Source organism: Onychostruthus taczanowskii, unplaced genomic scaffold (assembly GCF_017590055.1).
Source record: "Onychostruthus taczanowskii isolate IOZ18803 unplaced genomic scaffold, ASM1759005v1 scaffold13, whole genome shotgun sequence".
Lineage (NCBI taxonomy): Eukaryota > Metazoa > Chordata > Aves > Passeriformes > Passeridae > Onychostruthus > Onychostruthus taczanowskii.
The window spans coordinates 4,181,413-4,194,585 of NW_024498462.1; the positions used below are offsets into that span (position 1 = coordinate 4,181,413).

The 13,173-nt window shown below is 41.4% G+C and overlaps 1 protein-coding gene across 1 annotated transcript in view; it reads left to right on the top strand.

Annotated features, from left to right (window-relative positions):
• AMMECR1 (AMMECR nuclear protein 1) overlaps positions 1–13,173 on the top strand; it is a 94,736-nt gene that overhangs the window by 24,634 nt on the left and 56,929 nt on the right. Inside the window, 1 exon segment of the mRNA XM_041396369.1 lies at positions 1–173. This exon segment is cut by the window's left edge and continues 8 nt beyond it. Within this exon segment, the coding sequence (XP_041252303.1) occupies positions 1–173 (173 nt within the window).

Genomic DNA, 13,173 nt, shown 5'->3' on the forward strand with positions numbered 1-13,173 from the left:
GCCGGCCTCTCCCCGCCGGCCTCCTCGCTGCTCGCCTCCCCCGGCTCCGGCGGGCCCGGCTGCAGGAAGATGGTGGTGTCGGCCGAGATGTGCTGCTTCTGCTTCGATGTGCTTTACTGTCACCTGTACGGATACCAGCCCCCGCGGAGCCCCCGCTTCACCAACGACCCATAGTGAGTATCGGCGCGACCGCCCGCGTGGGCGCCTCGTGCGCGCCCGTCCCGCCCGGCTCCCCCCCGGCCGGGCGCCCTCCCTCCCTCCCTCCCTCCCCGCCGGCTCCCGCCTCCCGCCCGGCACCTTCCCCGCTGCCGCCGCCCGGCCGCTGTCCTCGCCTGGCCCCACGCCTGTCCCCGGGCCCGGCCCGCGGGCGCCCCCGCTCCCCGGGAGCCGCGTTGCCCTCCCGCGCCGGGCTCGCCCCGGGGAGCGCCGCGCTGCCCGCCAGCTCGGTGACTCCTCCCCGGCCCCTCTTGGCCCGTCGCGCACGGGGCTCGCTGGTGACATCTCCCCCGTAATCCCTCACACCTCTGGCAGCGCCCTGCTCCGAGCGGCCGCCTTGTGACCACCTCCGGCCGCCGCGCTCCGTGGGCAGTGCCCTCTCCCCGCTCGTGAGCTGTGTTCAGCAGCCCCCGAGAGCTCGTTTCACCAGTAGTCCTTACTGGGACCCCTTCACTAGGCAGCCTCTCGCTGTCCGTGTGTTCTGCATGAGGGCGGGCCTCTCCTTCACCAGTGCTGGATGGTGAGTACCCAAGTGTGAGAGCCCTGTCGTGCCAGTCCCGGATTTGTGAGCACTGGTGTACCTGTACATTTCCCATGCCAGGCACTTGTAACGCTACTTTGGTCTCATATCGTTCAGAGTCCTTGCTTTGTAATGATTCCTGAAGATTACCCAGTGTTAGACATCCCGAGTCCCTGAGTAATCCACCACATCAAATTCCCAGAGTTTTGAACAGATCACATAAACACCTGTTACTCCCATCCTCTCTCTGCCTCCCAAGCTTCCTTGCAAGAGTGTCCAACAAGGGCCTGTTTTATTCCCATCCCTGGCCACTCTTGTTCAGTGTTTGTCTTGAACCCTGTGCCACGCTGCCTTCAGAAGTGACGTGCCAGGACCGTCTTGCCCAGCATGCGAGCACCTGCAGCCTGCCTGTGCCGGGGAGGCAGGCATGCTGCTGCAGATAGAGCTCAGACACTTCAGGGAGTAACTTCTCTCTGACAGGAAGTTCCTTCCTCTCAGCCGGGATGAGTTACCGAGTTGCTGCATGATCCAGAGTTAATGTAAGGGGTTGCTGAAATTGAGTTTCCGCTGTTTTACTTTGCTTTTAAATGGAATGGAGCCCATGTGGTGAGTTTCCAAGCTCCAGCTGAGACTCGACTGTATTGGTCCACCAGAGTGCATGTCACTTTTTTCCTCTTATGTATAGCATGACTATCAAGTTTGTGAGAACCTGTGCTTTCTCAGTACTTAATGAGTACAAGTTTTCCGTGTGTGTCCTGGACACTCGTGCACCTTCACTAGTGCAAACAGTTATCGTGCAGTCTGTGTTTCATTAATGAGATGTAGTGTATGCTTCTTGGTGTTTGAAAATGTAATGTATTGATAATCTTATTTGTAGTCCTTGCTGTTCTAACACCCAGGATCTATACATCTCTTGCATACTTTCAGCTGCTGTCATGACAACCCAGCTCTGTGGATTCCTACTTAACCTGCCACCCCAGCAAGTCTTCCCTATATGCTCTTCATAACTCCTATGTGATTTCATCAGAGTACCAATAATGAAAGGAGGGCAGGGAGACTCCACTGTGAGTTTCTTTACCCAGGTCTTTTGCAAATCCATGTCTGTCCTTTTGTAGATACCAACTGTTCAGCAACTGCTGCTCTGAGTAGCCATTTTGCTGTGCGTTGTCCTGTGTCTGTTCTCCATCCCAGACCACTATAGGTTGCAACATCAGCTTTGTGCTGTTTCACTTTTTCCTTGCTGTAAGAGTGTTGAATTTTGTCTGTGTCTCTGTAACAGTGTTACATTGGTTTTATGGTTTTTTATCTGTATTTGAGAATGATTTGTTGAACAGATTAGTTCTACTGTCTATTAGTGGAGGAAACTGAGGCAGGGATAAAGATTTCAGCACTAAAATGTTTTCCAGTAAGCACTTTGATTCCTCTTAGTAAGCAGTAGATCAATTTACTTTTTTCCTCCTACTTCTTAATTTAATAACAACACAGTTGCAAACTAAGTAAAATTATTTAAATTTTTCTGAAATTCATATGTGTTCTTCAGACTTAGTTGCTAGACCTGGTGTAAAGTTGCTGCATCAACTTCTGAACTTCTAGACTTCAAAAAGTGGCACTGTCACTAAAATTAGTAATGTAATTTCTCTTTATTCCCGTGCTTGCTTTATAGATCAGGAAATGATCTAACAATAATTTTATATTTTTCCCCAGTTGGTCCAAGTTTGGTTCTCTGTGGATCATTGCGTGGCTTCACAAACATTTGTGCCTGCACAATTGTGAGGTGGGAATAAGCAGACAGATGGCAGAACTGCTGCTTTCAGCAGCCTTGTGAGCTGATTATGTTTGTGCAGTTGAGGATGCAACTTTGAAAAAGTTGTTCAGTATTACACATAAAATTTTAGGTCGGTGAATAAATTGCTCCTGCTAAGTGTTCAGAGGCAGCATGATTTCCAGCATTCACAAGATTTGCAGGCAGTCTTATTGATAACTGGGTAACTCACAAAGATTAGATGTTGACTTTGAAGCTGGGCTTCATCCTGTACAGGATGAATGAGAACTAGTGTTTTTCAGTGAATGTGTATTGCAGCTTTCTGCCTTGAATTCATTTGGAGGTTCTGTCCATAGACTGAAATATCTGGTCAAAGAGCAGTGACCTAAAATAAGGGTTTATATGTAAATTATAGAATTTTTTTAAAAGTTATGTTAATTACAGGGAGGATGAAAGACCTGTGAGCAGGTATCCTCACACAAACATGACTCATAGTCCTTGCAGGTCTTTGAATAATGAAACTGGGCATGATCAAAGAAAAGCAGGTGGCTGAATCACTTGGACAAGGGGTTCTGCGGCGGTTCATGTTGTCTTTAGAACAAAACCTGCTTGTGACACCTCTGGATTTTTCTGACTTTCTGATGCCGAGATGATGACAGCATCAGGGCAGCAGGAATAAGTCGAAAAGCTTGTTTTGAAAGGGTGTGGGTTTTGAACTCTAGGGCAGCCCATACATGGATGAAACAGTTGGCATTTTCCTGTTTCTGGAGTTCCTAAAGCACAGAGAATAGTGTGTCGAGGGTATTGCTAGGGAGGTGTTGGGTTGGAAGGGGGTGGTGACTCATGGAGTTAAAAGAAGATATCTGGAAGACACTGAATCTCTCCAGCAGTGTTTTGTTGAGAATAGGCAGAGCAATGGACTTCTTCCAGCCATGGACTTCCTCTCCTCTTGTAGGCTCCATGGATGTGCTGACATTTTGTTCTGTCACTCTTAATTGAAGAACTTTCTCATACCTTTAATTTCACTTCACTTTGGGTTGCTCTCTAAGCCACCCTTTTCCTTCTTTGCAGGATACGTCCTGCATGGCCTATGCCTTGCTTCCACCAGTGTGTTGACTCTCAGACTACAGGTGCAGAAGGCATGTAGAAATTACCATGGCAGTGTGAACACTGGTACAAAATTTGAAAATTGCTGATCCAGACGAAATTGTCTCTAGGACAGAGTGTCATTTAGACACTGTTTTTGTGACTCAGTTTGATGAGTAAAGTTACAGAACACTGAACTTGTCCATCAGAATTAATTGTAAGAGGATGCAGGAAGAATTGTAAAAGCATTTTAGCCCACTCATTTATGTTGTTTCTCTGCAAGACTTGGTTGTATGGCAGTGGAGACTTACACTGTTTTGTGGCATACTCAGTAATAATTTATATTTATTGTTACACTCCAATATTACACAACAGCTATAATGATTGCTTGGTCATGGCCAAAGATCAACAAGGAAACACACAGGGAAACGTTCTTTCATGTCTGTGTGTGTGTGTCTGTCTGACTTTATTCTGGTTTTCATGTGCATGTCATGTGGATTTGTGTGAAGTTCAGTATTTTCTTCTGAATTAACAGGGTGTATTGGTCTTTGCTGTTGGATGTTAAATGTTGGACTATAAGTAGTGGCTCTTTCTGAAGAGTGGCATTCTGTGGTAGATGCTTTGAAAATATAGTACAGTAGAGAATGTGTATTTTGGCTGGCATTGGCAGTGCTCAGCAGGGAATTCCCAGCATATTTCAAAGCAGATCTGGTGAAAGCATCTTGGTGCAGCAGAGAGGCAGAAGGGATAAGATTGCATGGCTTCAGAAAGAAATTGCCTTTGCCAGTAGGTTCATCCTCTGATATGACTGGTGAGCTGAGAAAATAATGCTATGATAAACTCCAAATTAGGTTACCTGTAATTTGAGGACTTTTTCCTTCATAAGTTCACTTTAGTGAGCTATTCTTACATGCAGATGAGGTAGTTTCTATTAATACAGGAAATCAAATCATTGGCAGTCTTAAGGATAGACCCTGGTTTTGTTTCTTTAGCTAAAAGCAGTCACCACAAAGTTATACTAAGTGCTCTGATTCTCTGCAGTACTAGTTCTGTGAGAGTTAATTGTTCTCATGCTCCTTGTAGGGTGAAGAGGAGTCAGCAACAACCTCTCCTTGTGCCATCAGTCTGGTCATTCATTTTTATTGCCTCCTTTGGTTTAGTTACATTCATATAGTTTGTCATCTTTTCTTTATTCAATTTGGTGCTGTATGTTCCTGCTAAAGATTTTCATGGAAATGCAAATTTTAACAATGTTTTTGACATTTAAAGTCTCTGTCAGAAAAATGTATTTTGTGTCTAGATTTGATTTTTTTTTCACATGTACATCTGACTTCTTCAGTGTTTTTGTGCTAGAAGTTGTTGAAACGGTAATGATTTAGGAATGCAAGTATTTTATTTGGAGCTGCTGAAAAAGTATGCAGTTCTGCCTTCTCTTCAGTTGTGAGTTAAATGTAATAATAATGTTATCTAGCACTGGATGCTAAAACAAGAGAAATTTAATGTTGTCACTTTTTGATCACTGATAGTTAAGAGATAACCAGAAAATAAAAGTTTGGCACCCTGGGCTAGCTCATTTTGCGTAATTTGCAGATTTAGACTGTGACCAGTTAATGAATGAAATGTAGTCTTTCATTTTTTGTTCTCTCAAAACTCATGCCATAATTAATGGAGCAAGCTCAGTATGTTAAGCTATCTGGTTTTGCATTAAGTAACTGTTTACAGTTAAGTGCAGGTTTTCTGTAGCATCAAATTATTGTCTTCAGAAATTGAAGTGTTAGTTGTTTGATATATGCTGTATACTGGTGGTTTGTGGAAAGAGTCTCCATGGAAGGCAGGAAATATGGAAATTATTTAAAAAAAATAATAGACTCACCAGAGTTTGGCCAATACAGAAACTGTTGCTAGGCTGGAGGCTAAAACAAGTCCAGTCAGGCCCTGACCCTCGTTAACAAAGCATTATGAAAATGCTTGACTTTTTAAATGATGTTTATGCTCCTAAGGAGTGGGTTATTAAGATTGGTACTCAGCTTAGCATTGCAAAGTTTGCATTTAAATAACAAGATGGGGCAGCTCTGCTGTGGTTAATTGACGAATTCTCAGAAACATGTCCTTGATAACAAAGCATGCTGGGAGTGCAATAGTTCTCAAAGGGGTATGGCTGTTGAGTTGGTCCTAGTGCTGCCCTTCCTCACTGTGTGATAATACTGTGGTATATGCTGACTGACCAAAAGCTGGGCAGTTTATCAGTCCAGCACTGTAAACAAGTCAGCATCTTTCCTGGGCTACTTGTATGACCTTCTAAAAAGCCCTTCATTTCCGTGTGTTGGCAAAAGCAATCAATGTGAAGAGCTTAATTTCTGAAGTGGTATACCTTCCTTTTCCGTTGGTCAGAAACATATTTGCTGAGATCTGGTTTTTTGTTTTTTTTTTTGCATTTGTGTCATCCCTTCACAACTGGTGTCCCCTAACACACTGCACCTCTCTGTCCATGCCTCACAGGATATGCTCGAAGTTTTTGTAGTCTGACTGGGCTTTGATAACTTCCTGGAAGGCAGTGCTTGTTGTGAGTATGTGGATATTGCTTTGCCACACTAAGTACTTGCAGCCAGGGTTATTAAAGTGCTAATTTCATGAGAATGACATCTTATGGAATGTAGAACAGCTCCATGGAGTTGTGGCAAGGTCACTGGGACAGCAGCCATATCAAGATTTGTACGTCTTCCCAGAGCACTCTTGTGTTGCAAAGATGGAGTTTTCACAATCTTTAATGGTATATAAAATCTCACTTTATGTTTTTCTTTGCATTAGCTTGAAATCTGTGGCACCTTTGGCAAAGTTGAACCTAGGGCTGCAGTGGTTGTAATATATGTACCATAGACATCCTCCTGTAATTTATCTTTTGCTCTTCTGCCACCAAAGATGTCTCTTCTCCAGGCTTTGTTGGCACACCATGGGTTCTAGCATCTGTGAGGCTATCTGTTTTACTGAGTGGTACTTGGGGGCCATGTTTGGGACAGAAGAGAGGAAGAGAAGGATTTTCGTCATAAATTTTTATCTTTAATATCAGTAATGCTTCTGCTTTATCTTTTCTGAAAGTTAAAACACTTTCCCTGTTTTCCATCTGGTGCTTTGTACAGAGATAAGAATTCTATGGGTGAAGCTCAAGAATTCATGAGTTTTAGGTGTATTATTAAGGTAAAAAAAAGTGTGCGATTCTCCACTTGTGGACAGCAGTGTGGGCCTATGTAAATCTGGTTGCTTCCACACCCTTTTTCCAGGTGACTGTAAGAGCAGGAGGGTTGGGTGCCACACTATTTTCCTTACTCAGTTAGTGAGCACGAGTGTAAGCTCGGCTGCCAAGGAATGGCAAGTTTGCAAGGCTCTTCTTTTCTGTATAAATTAACTCACTGAAAGATTGAGTTTTGGGAAAGGTGATGTGCTAGGCAGAGGTCCCTTGTAAGGACCTTTATGGGGAAGAAAAACCATATTTTTGTAGTCTTCAGTACTTTATTTGACTGCCACATTAAGTAGGCAAAGAAAGTGCTGCACCAATCTTCTCTTAAGTAGTGTTTCTGCAGAGAGAGTGCTGGGGGCTGAGCGGGTGGTTGAAAAACCCACAGACAAGGTGTAGTGAGGAAAGAAGCCCTCTTCAAAGAGAGCTGCAGTGCCTGAAGGGAGATGACTAACTGCAGTTGAAGCGTCTCGTAAGCATGAGGGGAACAAAACTCCAGCAAGACACTGGTACAAATTAAAAACTGCAAGCCAAGCAGTAGAAGGCAAGTTCTTCTGGTACGGTGTTACAAGCAGTTATCCCAGCTCTGAAGAACCAAATGGTAATGTAGTATTAAAACTGATCCCTAATTAAGATGCTGATAGAATGCAAAATTGTAGTAATGAGGCTCACTCTTCCTTAAGAAATGGGAACAGGATTCTGGCTCTGATTCAGTTCAACTAAAATTGAAAAATAAACAGGTAGAGAAGAGGCAGGCGGCAGAAGTCTCACATGGGATATTTCCCACCATGGTACCTGAATTCCTTTAAAATACTGGGACTAACATTTGAGAGGATATATAAAGATTGGGGCTGTTCATTGGGAAGGAACACTGGATAAACCCAAGCATTAAAAATGAAGTGTTATAAAGGATAAATGGAACACAAATTACCTTTTTCTTATTTCACAGGAAAAAAGGTTCAAGTGAAAGAAGTATTCCTGTGTACACTTAACCACTGTGGTTTCTTTTCACCTCAAGGATGAATTATTGCAGTTTTCTGTGCTTGGACAGCTTGAGTCTTTAAGGTAGAAAATTTAAGCCACTGCAAAAAGTAGCTTCCAGCAGTACCTCTTTTTGGGAGAATATGAAATCTGTGCTTCAGGTTGTTTGGTGCCAGCTGGTTTTTTTTTTTTCCCCCTTCCTTTTTTTCCTTTTGCACGATTTCAAGGTGTTAAGTTTCTTCACATATGTAATGTAAATGTCTTGGAATAACCTGCTCAAAGACTACCTACTACCCTTTGCCATACTGCTGACTTAAGTATGCTTTCTTCTTTTTTAAATGCGTTGAGATGCTCAGCAGCAGCAGATTGTCCTGAGCTGAAATAGTTGCACTAGACAGGGTAGATGAAGACAGAGGAACATGATGAACACTTCTCTGCTACAGTGTGAGATATTACTCTTTCTCTGACCAGTGGTCATATAAATGTATGGATGACAGATATACATCCAGTAGTTGGGCAACATAAGCATAATACACTTTCTTAGTTGTCATTTTATGTAGAATGTTTAATGGAAATTTCTCTGGAGGTGAAAACTAGGCCAGTTCAGAGTGGTCTCTGGCATGTTGGCACTAAATTTTTGGGGGTTAGAGATGCCAGAAATTTCTTGGAAGAGGCCATTGCAGAGAGATCAGTAATGTTCACATGGTTCCACTGGTAAGACCTCTCCGTGTTTTGAAGTGATTGGATTAGTCAAAAGAAGAGCAAATCTTACATAAAAACACTGAATGGCTGTTGGACCCCTGAGTGTTCTGGGGATTTGCAGGTTCTGTCTGACTTCTCTGTATCCAAGTTATTAGAGGAGGCAAGTGGGACTTAAGGATGAATCACTGCAGTGGTGTTTGGAAGGGTTGTGTTTTGTTCCTGGCCATGTGATTATGATGGACAAACCTGAATGAGGTCTTCAATCACTCCATCTTGTGTTCTTAATGTATAAAATAAGGCACCTCAACCTACTTTTCTTTGTCAAGTTAGTGTAGAGAGAAATTGGCTGTTATTGCAATTGTTCTTTCCCTTGACTGAATTATCCTGCCAAGAAGCTCTCCAGACTCAGCTCAGGATATTTTTGCCTAAATTGGCAACTTGGAGGCATACACTTTTTTTTTTCTCCTTTTTTTTTACTTCTTTTCCTTTTTTTAAACTGTAATCTACTATATCTGAAATGAATCACAGTTGTATTCGTGTTGGCTTAACTCCTTTAAAGGCTATTGTTGCTTCTCAGATAAGTCACAGAATTTGCAATGATTTTTTTTCAGAATAGTTTTTTCATTTGGGGTTCTCAGAGTCACAGTATCCCCTTTCATAGTTTAGGGTACTGTTCAGTGAATCCTTTCCCTGCAAATAGTTCAGACAGTTTTAAGTCTTCTAAGTACAAGCGGAAGACAAGACTTCTGAAAATCATACTGCATCTTGTCTTCTGTTCAAGTTGCGTGAGCACCATTGTGTTATGGATATTTTGAAACTGTGAAGAAGGAAGGGTTACACATTCCATACCCTGCTAGAGCCAGCAAGTTATGGTTATGTAGAGAGACAAGATCTCTTGATTTTACTGAATGTTGGAAGTGGAGATGAGCAGAAAGAAAAGGTAGGGTTGCAAGGAAGTACAAGCAGTGACTGTGTAATGATACTTCCCTAAATATTTTTCTAGTCTTCAGGAACTAGTAGTTTGGGACATCTGGAGCCAGAAGTGATGTCTTTCACCAGTAATTCTCCCTAACACCCCACCCACCCAACTAGCAATGAGTAGATTATAAATGATGTTTCATGGAGGTGAAGTTGGAAGGAAGATGAGAATGTTTTGCAGGAATGGTTGAAGTACTTCAGGGGCTATACTGTTAGAAATGGAATGAAAATCAGTATTTTTTAGAACAATGTCATGTACTTCAGGAGTACATAAAAAATTATTCTGCAAGTTAGGAGGTTTTTTCTCTCCTTAATTGTTTTCTGATATTACCAGTTGACTGTCAGATTGCTTAGCTTTTATTATGATATATATATATATATATATAAAGGGCAAGTGGCTATTTTAAAGACTAATTATAAGTAAGAATGGCAAGAGTAATTGTAAGTAAGAATAGAAAAGTATTAAATACTGTTTTAAAAGGGAGTGGTTGAGAGCTTACTTGTAAAAGTTTATGGTTCTGCTGCTCTCCAGGAGAAAGACATCTTGTGTTTGCAAAGCAGGGCAGCCAGAGTGCTTGAAAGTGTGAAATGAGCTTGCAAAGGAAGATGAGAAGGGCTGGGCTGCTTTAGAGGATCAGAACAATGACTAAAAGGTACAAAATTTGATTGAGGAGGGGTGTGTATGTATATGTGTGTATACATCCTGGTACTGGTCTGTCTGTGTATATATACACACACACACATATATATATATGTTTGTGTGTGCATATGTGTACAAAGGAACACAAATTAACTCTTTAAACCAAATGCCAGTACTGTTAGAAGAACAAAAGGATATTAAAAAGCTGTGAATTCATTTTAGGTTTAGAGTGTAAGGTTTCCACTTTCTGGAGTAATGTGGCATTATTGTAACCACTAATAGGATTAGAGGGGGGAAGGAATCCAAATAGTTTAGATAGATCTTGATTACTTTGATAAGACATATGTGATACATTGCCTTTGGCAGTAAACTTGCTAGATTTGATAGTTTAAAAGATCCCTCTGAGTTCATTGGAGTGGACTTGGGCTTTAGGCCATGAGTGTGGCATTTTACCTTCTCATGGGTTCCCCATGGAAGGGGACAGGAGATGGCATTAATCCTGGTCCTTGGTTGTTTCTGCTTTGGTAATATATTCTAGATTGAGAAATCTTCTGGTGAAGAAGTTCTCAGTAATTTTGCCATTGAAAGTCTCAAGTTACCAAGATAACATGACAAAGCTTGTCTTCTCAATATCATCTTATTGTCTTTATTACTCACCTGAAAATACCTCTTGTTTTTTTTAATTGACACTGGTCATCATTGCCAAGTTGTTCATGTCCTCTTGTGCAGCCATGATAGTTAGTAATGATCCACTGATACTCCTGACATGAAGTTAAGTGCTGTCACCATTGAATTCTGTATCTGAATATGGGGATAAGTCACAGTTTTAAACTGTGACACTGATGCTTTTGTTGTATAAGATTGCTTTTGGACAGTAGTGATGATAGATGAAGTTTATTTAATCTCTGAGGACTGTTAGGTGAACTGTCTTTAGGCAACTTCTGATAGAATGTTTTTGAGCAGATTACTTGTTTCACTGTCAGTTCAGAGTTGCCCAAGTTGGTGCTCTCTGACCTGGTTGGGTCTAGCAGCATTACTAACTTACTTAGTGGGGATTGTTCCCTAATAAATTGTTTTGCTTTGACAGAGAAACTTTTACCTTTTTTTCCAGCCTGCTTTTGTTCTGAGTGAGATTTATGATTTTCTTGAGGTGGAGATGAATAGAAGCAAACATTGGTCACCAACAGAGCTCTGTGGAGGTAATGAATTTGGAGAATGTTATGTGTATAAATAATTTTTCATTAAATTGGAACTGAACTATAACTCTGCTTTTGTTCTTTTTGAACAGGGAGTGGGGTATTGATTTTCTGAACGCAGTATCTTTTGCTCTTAATAAGAGTGATTGCCAAAATAGAACTCAAGGAAAGGATTCAAATGGCAAGCAAAGTATATGTTAAGCAGTAATGTTTTTTGGAATGGTGATACTGGAGACTTTACTGCTTGACTTCAGCCACCTAATAAAATGGATTTTTATTTGCGCACAATTTCATGGCAGCAAAGAGCTGGAGCAGTATAGGAGCACAGTTTCTGTGAAAGGGAGTAACAGGGACCTGAACCAACAGGCTCATCCTGAGGTGTCAGGGAAAGTTGTGGCTTCCATGTTTACATTGAAATGTCAGAAGGCTTCGAGTTGATAATTTTTAAATTGTGGTATGTGAAGGACTTCTAAAGCAAAGCTGTGATTTGGTAGGTTGGTTGTGTGGCTTTTTTTTTTTTTTTTTAAACCAAGACAGCAGACCAACAAAGTGATGTAGTAGGTGATCATTGCTTCTAGAGCTGGTAACATTGTTGTTTATCAGTGTTTGTATATGGTCATCCTGCTGTTGCCCCTCATCTCAGTTTAGGTTTACCCCATCATCTGAAGTATGCCCACTGAAACTTGTGTTTTAGGCTTGGATGCAGTTGAGTGAGTGGCAGCCTCTGTGAAGCTAAAACTGGGAATGATGATCAGAGGAAGACTTCACACCATGAGCTGGAACATGGCACCACTTCATGTGTGATCTGGCACAGAGCTGAGTGCTCTTCATGAGGTGGATGCTGTGCAGTGGCTGTATCTGAGCAAACTCCAGTGTGTAAATCCATGCTTTAGTTTTCAGCAAACCTTGCTGATCACAGTGCAGACCCACCTTTCCCAGGTTACTGAAAGAAAAATTGGTGCCAACCTCCAGCTGCCAGATCTGAGGTTGCAGCCTGCGGTCAGGGAGCAAGGTGCCACAATAGTGGAATTATTCTGCCTTGGAAGAGGTGAAAATAGGAGATCTAGCATCTTGAAGTATTGCAGTGAGAAATCAAAAAAAGGAGCAATTTGAACCTCTCTGTTGTTTTCAAGGGATTTATAGTGTTTTTCACAGACCTTTAAAAGCTATCTATCCTTACCTGTGTTGATTTAAAAAAAATAGGCAGTAGGATGGTTAAATGTTTAGGTTTTTTGAAGTAAAGATAAATCTTCAGTGGTTTGACCTTTAGAAACTTCATTGATTAGCCAATATACAGATTTAGTAACAACAAAATAATACTCATCTTTAGATCAATGATTTGGTCTGCAGCTGTTTTATTTTAGCTAATTCCTAGAATGATTGAATCATGGTTGTATGGAATCTGCTCATAGGTAGTGAGTTGGTTTGGGGCTTTTTGGTGGTATACCAAATAACCTCTTTTTAACAAAACTAGAAAATTTATATTAAATTAAACACTACACATTTTTGTGGCATACTTGTAGGATAAAGTATTTTCTGAGAATTCCAGGTACTAATTTTGAAAGTCTATATATATACACTTTGCTGGTGTGCAGTGTAGTTGTATTTTGTGTTAGCTTTAGAAATGTGTCGTTTTCAAGGTTAGTTTTGAAGATGTCATTAGCTTTTTGCTTTCAAAAAATGCCTAGTGGACAAAACCAAAACATGAACACAGATTTTGATGCGTCAAAATTAAAATGCACTCTAGTTGATTTCCAGAGTTTTCAGTCTGATAGGATGATTTTGAAAATTCGGCTTTGACATTTAAAGGGATCTCACGGAAAGTTTCTCTCTGTAGTTATGAGAGACTGCATCTCATGT